General features: G+C 37.5%; 1 protein-coding gene and 1 pseudogene across 2 annotated transcripts in view; one reads left to right on the top strand and one right to left on the bottom strand.

Annotated features, from left to right (window-relative positions):
* Nucleotides 1-355: 355 nt before the first annotated feature.
* The window catches only part of Mrpl1 (mitochondrial ribosomal protein L1), a 57,975-nt gene continuing 38,310 nt past the window's right edge, over nucleotides 356-20,020 (bottom strand). For both annotated transcript variants that reach the window (XM_060380976.1, XM_021649215.2), the window contains 2 exons: nucleotides 1,850-1,931; nucleotides 356-644 (listed from right to left, as the gene is read on the bottom strand). In XM_060380976.1, coding sequence (XP_060236959.1) covers nucleotides 538-644; nucleotides 1,850-1,931 — 189 coding nt within the window. In that variant the 3' untranslated portion in view covers nucleotides 356-537. The remainder of the gene's footprint in view (nucleotides 645-1,849; nucleotides 1,932-20,020) is intronic.
* LOC110555781 (large ribosomal subunit protein eL42-like) lies at nucleotides 17,928-18,241 on the top strand (annotated as a pseudogene).

Raw genomic sequence — 20,020 nt, 5'->3', positions numbered from 1 at the left:
CAGCATCTGAGGAAGACACCCAACTTTCCACATGCCCCCCCCCACCATCATGCACACAAAAATACACAGCCTGCTGGTGATGCACCCAGGTAGGAATGAGGACATCTGCCTGCCTCGCCTGCCACGCACACAGAAGTAAACAGCCTGATGGTGATGCAGGCAGGGGGGAATGAGGATACTGTTGTTACTTCACATGGCCTGTCTCCCAAAGGAATGTTGTAAAACTAGAAACTGCTTCTGGACCTGGATTCTGCCAACACAGAGCACTGATGCTAAAGGCACAAATGCAGTAGGTTCCAAGATCCGAAAAATAGGAACAGCAGCAAAAAATTAAAACAAAGGAAATGTGACAGGATTTTTAGAAGCCGAAATTTCATTTTTTCCCTTATTTTTGAAACAGTAAAAAAGGGGAGGGAATTAAAATTTACTTCTAAATGTACTGATTAAGAAATGAGAAGCCAAACTAGAAATTATACAGTTTTACAGATTTCTCTGCTCTTTCTTGAGATCACAAAACGATATCACAATACAACACTTCTAGTCATCTTCTTTGGTTTTAGCATTTTGGGGCAACAATGCGTCAGTCTTCAGTAGCAAACCTTCGCTGGTTGAACTACGAAGGAAGGCACGCACCACAAACGGACCTAGAACAAAGATCAGAGAGCCAATGGTGACTTTCTCATTCCATCCCTGTGGTCAGATACACACAGGCTTAGAGTTTGCGGGACTCAGTTCCCCTGCAGAGCGCCATGCTGCTATCCTGGAGAACTCGCTGCACGAGAGTGATTCTGGAAACACGCTCACTAGTAATTCTCTCCTCCCCTCCAAAGATGAACGCCTAGAACTTATGTACTGCAAAGCTGACGGTGAAGGGAATGAGTGCTAACCTTTACTTTGGAAAAATACTCTAAATAAAAGCGGTCAGCACAGACGGTAACTGAGTTACCAAACAATTGTAACTGAGTTACCAAACAATTGAAGAATCTTCCTACCAACAGTTAAGGGGCTTCACCCAAAATGGCATAATTTTTAGAGAATTTATTGTCCATTATTCTTCCTGAGCTATCTCAAAGTTCCCTATGGAATAAAAGAATCCATATACATGCAATGTCTGTGGCCATATTTTGTATGAAAGACTTAACAAATGGGCTGCTCAATCACAATCACCAATGTGCTTAATTCTCAAGGACTGTAAAAGTAGCTCAAACCTGTGTTTTAATTAACTTGATTATTACACTAAATCCCGCAAAGTCCATGCAGAGTAACTGCATGGGGCAATTGGTGGAGCCTAACAAGCTCGCCATGAGCATGCACACGTGTGGTCTGTGTGAGGAACACAGGCCATGCTGAAGGCAGGGAAGTAGCCTGTGCTCTAGCTACTACAGCACCCAAGTGATTCTCTCCATGGCCAAAGAGCCACCACATTTACAAGAGGTAACTCTCCTCCCTTGACAAAAGTGCCCCCTTTCTTTTATAAAATAAAGATTAAGAAGGCCAACCAGCTTCAAACTATCATTTCATAAATGCTTTCTCTCCTATTTAACACCATTGTAATTTTACAGCAATTAGTTTTCTTTTAAACCTTAATACATTTAACAGTAGAAAGAATATGCAAATGTACAGAAAATTGGGGGTCTATTCTTTGTTACTGATAAAGAAGTCCTTCTCTAAAACCTTATGATTCATGAACGAGGTAATTAAGAATCCTCTGAGAAAAATTCTTTTTACTTATTTAATTCCTGGAAATACTGTGGCTATAGTACTTGTACGTTAACTCTTTGTCTTAATAGTTCATATTTGTGAAGTGTTACTGGGGTTTAAGGAAGTCTTCCCTCACCAAACTACTCACCGAGATGCAGTGGTCTCTGCCTACAGACCTCATTTATAATTGCTTGAAGATTGGCAGCTATCTGGTCACTTGGCATATCCAACTGAAAGAAATGAATACATGCATATTGTAAATTGGTAATGGCATCAGTATGTTTTCTAGATGGAATGTTTTATGTATTTACCTAATGCAATGACCTTTCAAGAAACTCTACTATAAAAGCCAATAACAAAAACTTTATTAATTCTTTTAGAAGAATTCACACTCTAGGTATGATGACGCACACCTGTAATTCCAGCACTCTGGGAAGCAGAGCCAGGCAGATCTCTGTGAGTTCAAGGCCAGCAGGATCTACAAAGTAAGTCCATTGGACAGCCAATGCTACACAGAGAAACCCTGTCATAAAAACAAAAAATTAATTTACACATATTTATGTCAATAGTTACTTTATAGAATATACCATAATGGGCTGTTTATAAGTTTTCCTATTTGAGGAGCTACAATTTCCAAGTGATTTTCACCAAAGCACAACCCAAACACTCACCACCAAACTAGGGACATTTTCTTTTACTTATGTGTGTGTGTGCTGGGGCTGGGGGTGGTGCATCTGTGCACATATGTGGGTAGAAGCCAGAGGTCAGCGTTGGATGTTTTCCTCTGGTGCTCCACCTTATTTTTTGAGACACGGTCTCTTGATGAATATGAAACTTACCAGTTTGGGTAGGATGGGCCACTCTGTCTTCCCAGTGCCAGAGATAGACATGTGGCACCATGTGTGGAGTGCATGTTATATTCCATATCAACAAAGTATAGTCATGAACGTGTCTTAAACTTTTTGGTTCATGAAAATTTGTTCAAGAAAAATGCCTACCAGCACACGAAAAAAACCAAAACCTCTGCTTTTAGGGTCTTCAGGGATTTAAGAAGAAAGCTGAAAAAGGAAAGACTCCCAAAGAAACAGGATCCCTGTGCCAATGTGAGATTCACTTGTACTAAGTTTGTCTGAATCTGTAGGAGTATGGATTATAGTGGCAACAATTATTTCTACCTTTTGCAGAGAATTAAAATTGAAAAAACAAAACACATACAAATGAACTTTAAATAATACGTACTCCCAAGGCAGGCAGTTTTTGTATTCTAAGTGTGACATGAGCAAACTAAAGACAGATGTTTGTTCAGAGGTATGACATTTACACTGCTGTACAGGAGTCACTCTCAGAGAGGGATTATCTATTTCTAGTTTTTGAGGTGAGTCACTAGAAAATAGAAACTCTTGACTCCCCATTTTCCTGGTTCAGTTTTCAGTCTTTTAAAATTTGGGTATATAATGCAAAGTCCCAGGGCTAAATATTATCACAGACAAAAGAACTTAATGTTTCCTGGTCACAAGACATGCAATGTAAATAACCAGTATGTAACTTTATAAGAACAAAAATCGTAAGTAATTTTCCAGACTGGCAGTTCCGTACAAAATACTTTTAAGTCAATAGACAGTGTTCAATATCATACCTGATTAAATGATCTATGTGTATCATTAAGTCTAAAGCAGTTTTATCTCTATGAAACCCTTCAGAGGTCAACTGATTAAATATTGAATGAGTAGCTATAATATAAAAGTTTTAGGTACCCTAAATCCTGCAAAGACGGAAACGGTAACATGTCAATCTGAAAGCTCCCTAATGTATTCAGATGCCTTTCAGATGAACTGATATTGAGTAACATTTTTGCAATATTGTCTAGAGTTATCATTTCATGATATAACCATTATAGTGAGGTATATGAAAATTCTACATTCTATAGGAAAAGTTAAGATGACATAATTTTTAAACGAATTAATATCACATTTGAAAGTATTATAACCAGTGGTTTATTGCCTGATTATTTCATAGTATGTTATATCCATGTAGTTTTCCCTCCCTTTTCACTCTTCATGCATACTATAAATCTGGGTCAGTGGGACGGTTCAGCAGGTAGATACTTAACTCCCAAATCTGATGGCCTGAGTCAATCCTCAGGACACATATGGTGGAAGAAGAGAATTGACTCCCACAGACTGTTCTATGACCTCCACAAGTGTGCCGTGGCATGTTTGTGTATGTGCACATACACATAATACATAAATATGTGAAATAAAATTTACAGATTTTAACACGTCTTAAACAAAGGAAATGTTAAGTCTGATTACATTTCAACTTAAGAATAGCTCAGCAGTTAAAGCACCAGCCACTCTTCTAGAGGACGAAGCTTCAATTCTCAGCACCCACACAGTGGCTTACATCCATCTGTAACTCCAGTTCCAGGGGATATGATGCCCTTCTGGCCTCCATGAGCACTGCATGCATGCTATGCAAAGACGTACATGCAGGCAAAACAAAAACTCACCCACATATACAGTAGAAATAGATTTTGAGAGTGGCCAGCTTCTATGACTATAATGTTCTGATACAGTTCTGATAACATTCTATAATCTTCAGATGACTGATCACCTGTAACTGGGAACTGCAGGGGACTGATGGCTTGGATAAGCACTTTTTAATCATCTGACTTCCAAAACCCTCTCCAAATGCAGTATTCTAAAATTAAATTAAGTGTGGCTTAACAGAGAGCTTTTACTTCCCATGACCCATAACAGGGTAAACTGAGGAAAGGAAGGTTAACTGCATGTCTCTACAGAGCATTAAGCAAAGGTATAAGAATAATTATATAACTCCACCTTACATAATCTTACTTTGAGTAAGCTCTTTAGCAGCTACACATACTGGCTCATTTCTTCTAATAACTCTATGAAGCAGATATTATTATTATCCCTCATTTACAATTAAAAATTGAGACCCAGAAAACAAATAACTTTATCCAGGAGTATGTGTAAGTCAGAATTGAAGGCACATTACACAGCCCCAGCCTTGGGGAGGGTGAGGCAACAGGATCATTAATTTGAGGCCCGTCTGTTCTCACAGTGAATTCTAGGCCATTTTATGCTACATAGCGGAGCCCTGTTTGAAAAACAAAGTAAAACCAAACATCAAAAGCACATACATGTAAGAAGTGGCCCCAAAGTCTACGCCTATTTGATAGGTGAGTATTGAGGAAAAATCTTCTACCCCATCAGTTATTTGGCTTATGATCCCAACACAGTTATAATGTGCTAGTGGTTTGCAGATGAACAGGGAACAATGTGAAGCATTCAAAGGAAGAGAACATGCATTTAAGAGGAAAATTAATATTTCTGTATCATCAATCCTTCACCGTCTTCCAATTGTTCAGATGTTATCACAATTGAGAAAATTCACATAGCCTCCACTCTTTGTCAAGCAACATGCTGGGAAGTGGGTACAGGAAGATGATGAGGATACAGTGGTGTACCACAAGAGCAGAGGGGAAGATGCAGGGCAAAAGGGATGCCTCTAGGCAAAATAACTGACAGGAGGTGGATCAGGTGACAAGACGAATATGACTGAAGACAAATGGGTTTCAGTGCTGATGTACATGCCACTTGGATGCGTGCTTTGCAGAAGTGGAGGACTGTCACGCTGAGCACAAGGATTGTAGGACTGGTGCCATTCCAAATCCTCAACTTCCATGTGCTAGATAAGTTTCTAGCTTTAAAATGTTAATTTCAGTAAACCAAACCTCTATCTGGGCTCAACAAAGTAAATCTAGGTCTTCAGGTTATACCATAAAAGGGTTAGGAAATGGAGAATTGGATATGATGGTTTAAGATTGGCTGCAAAGAGAGCTAAAATCAAAGACTTCAGGATTTATCTTACCAACACCAAGAGGTTGCTAAGCAGATGAACCACATATTTGCTTTAGAAAGAATTCTGGAGGAAGTATATAAAAAACAGGACTTGTCACACTTTCTTTGTAAATATGTATGGTTTTGTAAGCCACGGGGTCTGTTACAACTGCTCAAGGCTGCTGCTGGGGCAAAACAGAAGTTAAAGCAATACATAAATGAGAGCAGCTGTGTTCCAACAAAACTTTCTTTACAGTAACAGGTGGAGAGCTGGGTTTTGCCCAGAATCAAGTTGCTGGTCTATGATACTAAAAACAGAACTAAGATACATTTAAGAAGTGAGTGAGGAAAAGCAACCATTACTTTTTTTCTGGAACAAGAAAGAGTTTTGTTTGTGCTGCTTTACTTAGAACACTAGGTTATTTTTTTATTTACATTTTTTTTTTAGACTCTAGGCTTCTTATCCAATAGACTGTTAGTTTATTATTATGTGTCTACTTTCCAGATAAGGTAAAATGTGTTTTGTTTCACTAAGAATTGCACTGCGATTTAAAAATGATAGTAGGAAAAATTCCTACCAACAGTTCCAACAGCTGTTGTAAATCTTACGCATACATGTAAAACAAGCTCTTTAGAAGCTGATGGCAGGCTCCAAACTGGAAACAAAAATAGAAAGCGTAGTGTTGCATATCCCACATATAAGAAAGATACGATAGTTAGGCCACCTACTGTCTTCTCTTATCAATTCCTGGTAGACTCAGAAGCCAGAGAAGACGGCGATGGCCCCACACACCTTATTCGTAGATATGGGGGGCCCTGAAAGAAGGGGAGTTTGCTGGTCGAACGTGACATGTGGAGTTCGAACCATTAAGAGATGGCCAGAAAACACCAACAATCCAAACAGTGACACTGCCAGGTAAGCAGAAGCCGCCAGCCTTCCCCTTCACACATTCTGCCAGGCCTCTGTATATCCAGAGCCCATAGTAATGAGGCCTGAAAGAGGTGCTGCAGGCCATGGTGGCTTAGGTCCATGCACTCCAAGGTCTAGAGCAAGAGAAGGCGGAGAATCTAGCCACCCTCTCTATTTTGGGTCAGTAGCGTCATGAAAGCCTGCCTCTAAGTCAGTCTCTGCCTATGAGACTGGTATTAGAAACCGGACTAACTGCTCGTTCAATCACCAACACCATTAGAGCCATGACATCTGCCTAACGATTATGCCTGACATTGAGGAAGTTGTACCGAGCACAGCTGGAAGCAGTGACTGGAAAAATATTTCATGTTTTAATTTCAATAAATGCAGACTTTTCAATAAACTACATTTATAAACACAGAATATATTCTGTGTGTATGAGAAATGAAAATTTATGTTCATAGAAGCAATTTCATAGCAATGAGACATTAGCAGCAATATAATGCCCAACAGAAGAAATAAGGTTGAATAAATTATGATATATCTACCATAAGAGACTATAAAACAGCTATTAAAATTCTTTGCAAGAATTTTTATGACATAGGAAAGAGCTTAAAACACAGTGTTAAGCATGCAGCAAGAATACAGAAACCAAAAGAGTGCATTGCATGGAGAAAGGGCTGTAATGAAAAGTGCTGACATTTTAGCAGTGACTACTGGAACTCTGAGTTACCTGTATATGCTTACTAGGCTATTGAGTACTTTCCAAATACCTTTTTATACACATATATTCCCAAAATAAACAATTGGCTTTTAAAATTATAAAATCCAGGATCTGCAGCGGTGGCTCAGCAGTTAGAAGCCCTTGTCTTTCAGAGGACCCTGGTTCTGTTCCAACATCCACAGCTTCCATCCCCTCCTGGCTCAGCATATACACTTTCTTTCTGTTCTTTTGACCACATGTCTAGAAACAGAACTGTATAAGGTGATATTTCTATTTAGCCTTTCCAGAAACTGAAATATCATTTTGATGGTGATTGAAGCATTTCATGTTCTCAATAGCAATGAATTTCAGTTTCTCCCCATTTTCACCAACACTTATTTTACACACTCACACACACTGGCAATAGCTATCCTTAAAAGGCATGAATTGGTGTCCCAGTGTGATTTTTACCAGTACTTTCCTTATAGCTTGCTGTTGAGTATGTCTTCATTGGTTTTGGTCATTTTATAAGTCTCCTTTGGAGAGAGAAGTATTCGGAGCTTGGATCACTTTAAAACTGAGTTATTTGTATTTTTATTATTTAGTGGCAAAATTTCTATTTTAGCAAAACATATATAAACGGAGTTTGCAAATACTTTCTCCTTTGCACTAAGCTGATAGTGCCAAGTTTTAATCTTTATGAAATCCAACTTGCCTTGTCTGTATTTTTCATATCTGTAAGATTTTGCAATTATCTGAATGTTTGTGTATATCAACAGTTTTTAATTTTTTTTTTTTTATTGTGGCGTACTGTCATACTGTATGAAAGTACCAGAGACGGTTTCAGTCTACCTCAGCAGGACATGTTTACAGTTACAGGCTGAGGAGCACTAATGACAAAATCTAAACTGCGGAGCTGGGTTTGTAGCTCAGCTGGCAGAGGGCTTGACTATCGCGCACAGCCCTACCTAACCAGGCATGGCAGTACATGCCTGGAGTCCCGGCGCTCACAGGTGGAAGCAGGAGAGAGAAATAGGAGCTCATAAAAAATTTCAGATGAAAAGGTGTTTTGAAGCCACTCTGGGCTACATACAAAAAGACCTGTCTCAAAAACAGTAAAATAGAATAAAAACAAATTCTGAAATGCCCCGTGTCTTTTTTCTTTTGAGACAGATGGGCACCCATGAGCTGCAGCATGTGGCCTAGGCTGGTCTTACACTCTCAAAGACTTCTACTGCCCTCTGCCTCCTGAGTGCTAGATCACAGGTCATACACCATCAACCCAGCTAAAATCTCTGAAACTTTGGAGCACCAAAAATGATGCTTTACATTTTACAACATTCTATATTTTCATGTTATAGAAACTCACCTAGTAAAGTCTCCAAATATTCCAAACTTGTCAAAAAACAAAACAAACAAAATCTGCTGTTGTTAAGGATTTCGGGTAAGGTCTACTTGACTGTCAGGTAAACACGTATGTTCAGATATCTGTGAACTGGAGTTTTCATTTCACTTTAGAAGGCTTACCCCTTCTAGAGTGGGTGGTTAGCTCTGGAACACAGAGGTACTGCCCTCTGCTGCAGGCCCAGGCACAGACTTCTTACCCGGCCACAGTCATGTTCATTTCTACAGGACGCTTCCTCTTTTCCTTCTGGGGCTTCAATGAGAGGAAACCTTCTGTCACTGTCCCATGAGCTCTCCTTTTAATTCTTTTTCTTTCCTTTTCTTCCTTCCTTCCCTTTTTTCTTTTTTGTTGATGTGTGTGTGTGTGTGTGTGTGTGTTGGGTGCTGTGGGAAGGATCATCTCTTTTCCAGACTAACTAATTTCTATGACCTATCTTCCAGTTCTTCGACTCTTTCATCTGTAGTCCCCATTTTTATCTTCAGGAGCTCTTACACAGCCTGGGCCTACATTCACGCCCATAGGCTGCCTGCAGGCTCTCCTGAGCCCAGGCCTGACAGCCATGGAAGGGGACAAGGAAGTCTCACTGTTACCATAGTGCTCCTGTTCATTCAGGTCTCCTCCAAACTACTACTATGCAAGAACCAGACACTGTCCAGGTTTTCTCACAGCTGCATTCAATGAGAAAGACAAAGTATATGCTGATTATACCATCTCACCTGGAATGAGACCCCCTCAGGCTTATGTACACGTATCTAATATTTTAGGGTTGGTAAACTTTTTCAGTAAAGAGCTAGATCATATTTCAGTATTTAAGGACCATATATGATTACTATTTCTGTTAAAAGACAGAAATAATTTGTTCTTTGTTAAAAGATCACCTTTAAAATTTTTATTTTATTTTTTAATTATGTGTCAATGTGACCATGTGCCCTGGAGTGTGGGTGCCCTGGAGACCAGAGGCATCAGATACCCCAGAGCTGGAATTACTGGAGTTGTGAATACCCAAAGTGGCTGTTGGGATCTTGGGTGAGTCTAATTTCTCCTCTGTCTTAGCACCACACCCTTGGATATCTCAAATGTACTACCAACCTCCTATATTTTATATTCTGTAGTACATTTTCTTCTCTTTATAATCTCATTTATGACACATACACTGTACTACACTAAAAATAGTACAAGGAAAAGTTAACTGGCTGAAAAGAATGAGGGGAAAGAAGAGGATATGGTGATGAACCATGAGCCAAAGGCTTGCTCTCTTTCACTGAGACACTTGATGGTATCTGAAAATCAATATTCCTTGATATCTGCTATTTTAATTTATGGACCTAGTTACTGTAAAATAAACCTTCAAATTCCAAATCCTACAACAGTCACACCTTGTTTAACTGAACTCCAATATGCTCAGTTTTCCTGTTCCAAGGTGTTCACTGCCCAGAGCTCTCATTTCAACCGGAACCGACCTTCTTTATGTCCCTACCTTACACTTGTTTATTTTTGTTACATTATACCCCAGCTTTTATCAGATGCCAGAATGACAACATTCTTGCCTCAAGACATCTCACTATTATATAAACAAGCAAAGTGATGCCCATGAATGGATCACGTCTACAACTTCAAACATGTCTTTTACATTAAAAAAGAAACATTGCACATCAAAGGTGCTACTTCTATACTACAAAGTTCAAAGCTCCAAGTATATCTGAAGCATAGATAAGACATACTAGTAAAACCAGGGCTTGATATCTTATGTAAACAGATTTCAGTTGTCTGTGCTCTTTCTTATTTCACAAAAAAACAAGCTTAGGTTTGATTATTTATATAATGTATTATATAAATGCATTAAAAGCATATTCATAATTTTATCCATTTCTAGTAAAGTTGTTGCAATTTATTCTTAAATATTCTTCATTTTATGTACTATTACATATCAATAAATTAAATAAACTTTTACAGTAAAACCGCAATTGCATTCATATGTTAAAAATAAATAGGTACTTTCTTTTTGTTCTTTTTTGGTTTTTGAGGCCGAGTTTCATTCTCTAACCTTGGCTATGCACCAACTTGTGCTTCTCCCCATCAAGCCACCACCTAAGCGCTGGGATTATAGGCATGCACTAGCATGCTCAGCTCAGATAATTTCTTAATAATACTTTGTTTTCTATAATAAGCTTGATTATTATAGAATATAATAAGCTTGATTATTATATGCATTATGTGTGTATATGTGCAGAGGTGTGTGTACATATGGGCCTCTGTGTGAAGACGGCCAATGCTGGGTATCTCTTTTAATCATACTCCACCTTATGTTTTCAAACAGTCTCTTACTGAACCTGAAGCTCAGCAATTTATGAAGACTAGGAAGCCAGAGCCTCAGGGATCCTCCAGTCTCCAGCCCCCTGGCATTAGGATTGTAGGCACGTCACATTTTTCCTTGGTCTTCATGCTTGTACAGAAAACATTTACCAATGGAGTCATCTTCCAGATCCCTGACTTAACTTGATTATATAGTCCACTAGTGGGAATCTGTCTAGGGACATAAAACAATGGGAAAAGTGTGACTTGCTACAAGAGTAAACATGCATGTATTACTGTAATCAAAGCTGGTTAAATGGCATGTCACCAAGAAAGCAAGATCTATTGCCAACTATGAAGCAATACAAACTTTATACACATACATTTTCCCACAAATTTAATTCTTTCATGTCTTTCTTACATGCTAGACAACCAAAAAAGAGGAAACAATATAGAGGAAAAAAAAGTAGAGAAAATTCAAAAGTTATTAAAAGTGGAAAACCGATTGAGAGGAAGAAAACTAAATCTAAATATAAAGCTAAATAATATAAAGCAAAAATAAACAAAAAATATAAATTACAATAATTGTATTTAATAGCAAATAATTCTCAAGAGTATCAGAAGAAACACTGTTTATGTAACATCCCAAGCCTTTTCTTTTACTTCCTCAGAGCCTTCACATCTGCTCCCTCTCCCAAGCCTATTTTCTTTCCACATGACTTCATAATCTGATCTTTTAAATGAGCTTCCATGAAATGTCTCCTCTTAGGGATGCCTTCTCTAGCCAAACCCAACTAAGTAACACACCGCACATGTATGCAGGCGCACCACACACACACACACACACACACACACACACACACCACCACCACCACCACCGCTGCTGCTTAAACACATACACACTCTTATAGAGTGTCTACAGTCTCAGCAGTTGAAGGCTTCTGGGCTTATTCACAGCACTATACCCCACTGTTAGTAAGTTGTTAAAACTCAAGAGATTTCAAAGATAAGTCTGTGTGCTTTGAGATGGAGCAAATAGGAAGGAAGGAACAAACACTGAGGGAGCAAAGTACCAAAGTGGTGTCAGCCCAAACAGGGGCCACTACAATGGTCCTTTCATTTGTACTAGTATTACGTTTGTTACTAACCTAAGTTACTAACTCATGGGACAAACAGAAGAAAAACAGGCATGATAGGTAGTGAGAGCAAAACAACAGGGTAGAAATAAAGTTTGTTTTGGACATAACACAACATGTGCTACTAAGAGAAGCCAGACTTTGTTTGCAATCAACTTCTTGCTCACAGCAAACCCCATGTAAAAAATTCTCTCTGCTCAGCATTCTCCTTTTGAGGAGGAAAGATATTAACTAATGTTAACGTTTCATAAAGCAAAAGATTCCAGGAAATGCATGATGTTTCATTTTACTTCATTATCAGAAATGTTGTGAGTAGGGGTTAATTTCTAAGGAATCCCCAGTAGTCTGAGATAAATGGAAAATATGACTATTTCTGGTCTTAGAGGTTAGAAAAAGTACAATGAAAAATCTCATTAAAAATTCCATTTGTGTGGAAAGTCACTTTTGTAAAGAATTTAGCAATTGATTTTAATAAAGACAATATGGTATTGCCATAAAAATAGACCAATACAAAATTGAAGACCACAACATGAATATGCATAAATTCTGTCATTTAATGTCCCACAAAGATGCCAAAAACATTTACTGAAAAAAAAAAAAAAGGAAAGAAAGCATCTTCAACAAATGGTGTTGGGTAAGCTGGGTATCCATATGCTGAAGAATTAAATTAGACATGTATCTATCACTTCGAACAAAAACTAACCACACATGGATCAAAGACCTAAGCCTAAAGCCTGAGACACTGACACTACCAGAAGAAAATATAGGCAGTATCTTATGAAATAGGCACAGGAAAGAACTTCCTACATGGGGCTCCATTTGCCCAAGAATTAAGGCCTAACAAATGACAAGTTGGACTTTATGAAACCAAAAAGCTTCTGAAATAGCTTCAATACAGCTCAATAAACAACAACCAGATGAAGAGGAAGCCCACAGAATAGGAGAGAATTTTTGCCAGATCTGCAGAGGATTAATATTCAGAATATATTAAAAAAAAAACTTTAAAAAGTCAAAAAAATCAAATGACAGATTTTAAAAATGGGCATGGGACTGAACAGAGTTCTCAAAGAAGAAAAAAGATGGCCAAGAAATATCTCAAAAAATGTTCATCATCTCTAGAAATTAGGAAAACACAAATCAAAACAACTTTGGGATTTCACCTTACCACAATCAGAATGGCAAAGATCAACAGAACCAACAAGTGGTGGAGGGGAAGAGGGAACTCTCATTCACTACTGGTGAAACGAACTAGCAGCAACTCTGAAGTGAATGTGGAAAATCCTCAAAGCTAAGAATAAACCTACTACATGACCTAGCTACACTATTCGCAGCACATGCCCAAAGGACAGGCCACTACTCTACAGCTCAGCCATGTATGTTCACAGTTTCTCTCTTCACAATAACTAGGAAATAAAAAAAAAAAAAAAAAAAAAACAGATAATGAAAATGTGGTACATACACACTACTGAATACTATTCAGCTGGATGTGAAGGAAAATTAAATCATAACTTTGCACTTGGTAGTATGGAACTAGAAAAGATCATAATGAGTGAAGTAACCCAGATCCAGAAAGAAAATGCTACATGCTCTCATCTAATATTCCTACCTCCAAATCTTCAGATGTGAATATATAACCTCAAGTAACTGAAAAATCCAGGAAAGTAAAAAGGGATCATTGCAGTGGGGGTAGGGAGAGCAACAAAGAAGAGAAAAAGCAATGTACAAATAAGCTGACTGGAGAAATGGAGAAACCAGGGGGTCCTAATTAGGGAAAAGGAAAGGAGATGAATAAAGAAGGTAGTTAATAACAGTAATGTGTTTGAAAATGTCATAATGAAACATAGTATTGACTATCTATCTAAAATTATCTATAATACATTGCATCAGTGCATAAATATACATATATACTTGAAATGAAATTTTTCCAATTGGGCTGGCAATGCTCTGCCCAAGAACCATAGACCATCTAACAAAACCCTAACACCAGGCATGAAGAGCTCTCTTGAATTGTTGGTCAGAACTGTCCAAGAGACTCCAAAAATACTACACGCTATTGCTACAACCCTTGGTTGCCCCCATCCCCACACACCCAGAGATAAAAGGTAAGTAGGGACTAAAGGTAAGTAGATACCATATACTTCAGATACAGGGGCCAGAGGCTGAGCTGACCTTGATGTCTCCCCTCTGAGGACTGCCTTTCATGGTACCAGAAGATACCATGCAAGCTTCCAAGGAAGAGATACAAGTAATAGCCTTACCAGCTATGGAACTTATGAACCACAAAACCCCAAGGTAATGAAAACCTAGCCAACTACCCAGTGATGGTGAAGTCACGGATTTTGGAAGACAACCTACAGCTACCAATTTAATAAACCAGCACATTCCCTACCTATATTCTAAACTTTAGTTCTTATACCCAGAGATAAGCACAGACTTCACTCATCAAGAAACATTCTCCTTGCAACACATAGAGACCATTACAGAAAGCCACAACTGACCAAAATGCAGAGTTGTTATCATTATGACTTTTCTCTTGTTTTCTTAAGAAATGAGCTCTTGCTATATAGCCAAGACTGGTGTTAAATTCTCAATTCTACTGCCTCAGTCTCTCTACTGCTAAAATTATAGCAAGATTCAGACTCAAGTGGATTTTTTAAAAAACTTTATTATTAGTAGTATGGGGGCTGAAGGAGTTGTGTGCATGCCACAGCATACTTGTGCGGGTCAGAGGTCAACTTTGTAGAGTAATTTCTCTCTTTTCGAACTTTTACATGGGTTCTGAAGGCTAACTTCAGGTTGCCAGGCTTGTGTATCAAGTGCCTTTACCCAGAGTGATCTCACTATGCCCAAATAAGACTTTTCAAGCTATTAAAAGTATACAAGAGAATCAGTAAGAAGATATTTAGAAGGAAAAGGAGAAGAAGAAAAAAGAGGTGGTGAGAGTAGAAGGTGTGAGAAAATGTGGGGGAGTGAGGAGAGGGATATAATCAAGATATATTGTATATGTGTATAAACATGTCAAAGAATAAAGCATATTTTAAAAGTACACAAGACTACTTCTGTACCTAAATCTGGTATCTCCTAAAAAAGCAAAGGACTGGTTACTATTAATGATAAACCATCTACTCATTATAAATGTGAGGGTTAACAAGTAAAACATGGTGCATTTATTCAAGTGTCTTTTTCCTTAAAAAGATTAAAAACTTGTGAGATTATTGAATACCTGGTCTATTTTCTACAGTTCTGTATAGTAACTCTTTAAGTAAATTTGAATTTGAACTTTCTGTAGCAAACTAACATTTGAGTATGAGTCAACTTGGTAGCTTTCTGATTGCGAAAGCAAAGACACATTAATTTACTAAAAACATCTTTTTGTTCAAGCTGAAGCTGTATTTTTTTTAAACAAAATACAGTGTCATTTATTCTAGAGAGGCTAGAAAACCGTTTTTTGCTTGTAGGCTTGTGGGAGTTTTGTGATTTAACTTTTTGAGACTATATGGTAAGTTATTCCTTATATTTTAAAAGAGAAAGGCATGCATGAATTTACACCCACATAAATCATACATAACCTACCAAGCTATCAAAACTGTTTAAGCTTGTTAATATCCAACAGTCATGAGAATAAGAAGTGCAAATGCATTGTTATATGGATTATATATTAGTGTGCTCAGTCCAGATCACTATCTGGAACATTAGAACATTTTATGTGTGTATGTTACACTTCAAGAAATTTACCTTAAGGTATGCTTGGGAAATGTTGGCAACATTTGTTTGCAAGAATTTCATTACAGTGTCATCCATAGCAAACACTGGATACACATGAAAGACCTACTAAGAAGAACTGGTTATGGTATATAATGGAGTACAACACAGGCAAAAAAGAAACATGTTATGGGTTGGTCCCAAACACCACTAAGAAAGTGGCAACTGTTATTTTCATCCATACAAGAAAATTGTAGGAAAGTATTGTGTGGCACAGTAACATACATAAATTAATTTTATAAGGGTATTTATGTTTTATACCTTAATATTTCTAGAAAGAAAAAAATGCATACATGTGTCCATGGGAAAGATCAGAAATCCCTATTGTTTCCCTGTAGCACTTTCTTTCCAATGTTATGCTTTAAGATCTTCTCTTGAATTATGATATTTTCATTTCCAACCAATTATGCTTCATGCGAAGATAGAAATAGGCAGTGATCACAGGATAGCAATATACATGATTAAAAATAAAATATCCCAGTAATAACTTGTTTTATCTTCATTATATTCAACAAATAAGTTGAATGCCAGTTTTGCTGATATGAAGATTTGAGTTGATCCCATATATAACAAACAACCAAATACATGTATATGTAAGTTTTAGGTACAAATAATGGGAAAGATTCAGAAAGAAACTGGCTGGCTATAAAACCATTCACATAGTTCAGGGAGTAGAGGCTGAGTTTATGACATTAACCTGTAAGAAAATAAAGACACAGCATTCAGCCGGTTGTATTTATTACTTTGATACAGAAGAAAAACCAGTTTAAACTACTCAAGCTGCACTCCACAGGATAGTACCAGACCTGCCTCTTGGAGCAGTGTGCCCCTGCAGACCCCTGCTGGTCCTGACAAGGGACATTAAAATGACTGAGCTCATGACATAGCATCAATCCAGCTAACAGAAACAAAATAAATTGCCTCCACTCACACCCATCACCCCTAATAAAAATATCTTTTCAGTTAGAAGTCAGAATTGTTTTTCTGTAACAAAACAAAAAAGCATTTTCAGTTTAGTACACTACATCCAATCTCTGTGTCTTTGTATAACTGTCGACACTGTAAAGACCATTATTAACTCTCTGACTATATAAAAACAAGCCTTAGTCATGACCAAATCTGGCATACTGGTAATTCTTTACTGTTACCCTACTTTTATCCAAAGTGAGGAGGCCCCAGACATGTGCTATGTGATGCTGTTAGTGTCCTTTATTCTGTACTCATTCTAAATCATATTCTCATTAATATACAGGATCTTCAATATCCCCAACCGTATAATAAAAACAGCACCATATATGAAAAGCCCATTATATCAGTTTGAATTTTTTAAATGTTAATGTTATCTCTCATAATTATAATAAAATTTTAGTAAATTGTTTTGTAATCAAGTACAACAGTAAATAGTTGAATACCTTTAAAACAATTTTTGTTATTACGCTTTTTATCATTAAAGCATAACTTTGTATATCAAATCACTTGTGATTTCCTAATATAAAACTCAACAGTTTCTAGTATACTTATCAAGATGTGTAAATATCATAAATCAGGATTAAGCATATTCATTATTTACATCACTGTTGATGCCTATTTCCTCCCACTCTCATCCCAGGCAATCATTAATCTTTTTAATTTTAACTTTTCTCTGGATATTTTATATATCCAGAGTAGTATTTATATTATGCATCTGTGGTTTCTGAATCTGGCTTCTTTCTTGAAACAATGTTTTCTTGGTTCACCCATACTGTATTATATATAGCTTGTAACCTTTCTGTTTTGAACTGAAAGCTCACTGGATACATGTTACATCTTTTTTTTTTTTTTTTTTTTAAGATTTATTCAATTTTTAAGCTTGTCTAGAGTTTCTATTACTACAATGAAACACCATTACCAAAAGCAAGCTGGGGAAGGAAGGGTTTCATAGTCCATCACTGAAGGAAGTTGGGACAAGAACTCAAGCAGGGCAGAAACCTAGAGGCAGAAGCTGATGCAAAGGACATGGAAGAGTGCTGCTTACTGGCTTGCTCAGCCTGCTTCCTTATAGAACCCAGGACCACTAGCCCATGAATAAAACAATCAACAATGTCCTGGGCCCTTCCCCATCAATCACTAATTAAGAAAATGCTTACCTTTCTGAGCTGATATTGCTCCTGCAACCATGGTAAACATTCCTAAGACCTGGACATTCTGCAAGAAACGTGGCAAGTACCAGCCCCACAAATGACACAGTACAAGAAGAACAAGAATTCTTTGTATGCCCAGGGGAAGCGACATTATGACAGGAAACAGAGTGGCTATGGCGGGCAGACTAAGCCCATTTTCTCCAAAAAAGCTAAAAGTACAAAGAAGATTGTTCTGAGACTTGAATGTGTTGAACCCAACTGCAGATCTAAGAGAATGCTGCCTATTAAGAGATGCAAGCATTTTGAACTGGGCAGCGATAAGAGAAAGGGCCAAGTGATCCAGTTCTAAGGCAATTTTTTTAGTCTGAAGACAATAAAATAAAATCATGAGCTTTTGTTCACCTCAAAAAAAAAAAAAAGAAAGAAAAAGAAAAAAGAAAAAAAAATACTTTACTACTAGATCTTATGTTGACATTTTCTCAACTGAGGTTTTCTCCTTTCAGATAACTCTAGTTTGTGTCAAGTTAGGATGAAACTAGCAAGCACAGGACTGGAGAGATGGGTAAGCAGCTAGGAGTATTTACTATTCTTGTAGAGAATCTACACTACATGGTTCCCACACAGTGGGTCATGGCTGCCTGCAACTCCAGTTCCAGGAGATCTGGGATCCTCTTCTGATCCCTGCAGGTTCTTGCATGCACACAGTGCCCATATACTCAGGCACAATTCTCTCTGTCTGTCTTTTGGTTTTTAGAGATAGGGTTTCTCTGTGTAGCCTTGCCTGTCCTAGACCAGGCTGGCTTTGAACCCATAGTGATCTCTCCCTCTGCTCCCCCAGTGCTAGGATTAAAGACATGCACCACCACACCCACCTCATACAACAATATTTTAAACAGATTTATTTTATTTTTATTTATGTGTATGTGTGTGGGTTGATGTATGTGCAGATGCCCAAGGATGGAGCAATCCAGGGAGGTGGAGGCAGTTGTGAGGCACCCTATATGGATGGTGGGAATCAAACTTAAATCCTCAGGAAGAGCAGCAGGTGCTCGTAACCACTAAGCCATCTCTCCAGCCCCATCACACACATTCTTCAAGTATACAGTCTAGTTTTGACATACACTTACACACATGGAACCACAACTAATAAGGATAATTAATCACTTCCAAATTCATTATATTGCTTTGTAATTCCTACTTCTTGCTCCTCCCCACCTATCTCTGAACCTAAGGTAATCAATCAGTAGTTGTCTAGCAATACAAATTAGCTAACATTTGCTAGAATTTTATATAATTAGAATCGTGAAATATATAGCCCACACTTTCCTGGCTTATTTCACTCGGCATACATTAACATATATGGAGTTTATTAATTACTTTTGTTCATATGGATCCTGTGATGGATATTTAAAATATTTCAAACTAGGGAATATTAACACATCAGTTTCAGAATCTCTGTTTGAACATTTGTTTACATTTCTTCTGAATATGTGCCTGAAAGTGGAGTAGCAGAATCTGTAAAGTTTAGCTTCTTTACAAATTACCAAATTGCTTGCCCAAGAGGTTGCATCATTTAATAAAGTGAATTTTCCCACAAATAGTGAGGGCATAGACCAGCCCGCCATGTCCTCACCAACACTAAGAATGCGTATGAGGGGAGTAGTTTCATTTATCCAGTAGATATGTAATAATAACTCCTTGTGTTTAATTTACATTGCCTCAATGACTACAGATATTGCTGATAATTTTATGTTTTGTCTGTCATCTGTCCTATCTCTTTTAAGTGTTCAAACTTTTTGCCAATGTAAAAATACCAGGTAATTTACTGAGCTTAGACATATTTTTTATGATTTGGGATTTACCAGACATGATTTGCATTTTTTTTACAATCCATAATCATTGCATTTTCTTTGCATTATCTGTTAAAAATCGGGAACTTTCAATTTTCATACAGAACCAATTATCAAGTTCATCTATGAATCACATTTTTGAGGACATATCTTAAAAAAAAATCATTCCATAACCCAACTTTTTCTTCTAAAGTAATCAATTTTAGGCTTCATATTTAAGAGTTTGCAATTAGCTTTTTATACATATTAAGGTATTATTATATGTGATTTGAAATAAG

Source organism: Meriones unguiculatus, chromosome 3, assembly GCF_030254825.1.
Source record: "Meriones unguiculatus strain TT.TT164.6M chromosome 3, Bangor_MerUng_6.1, whole genome shotgun sequence".
Classification (NCBI taxonomy): Eukaryota; Metazoa; Chordata; class Mammalia; order Rodentia; family Muridae; genus Meriones; species Meriones unguiculatus.
Note: the sequence above shows the minus strand (reverse complement) of the source record. Positions and strands in the feature narration are given on the sequence as shown.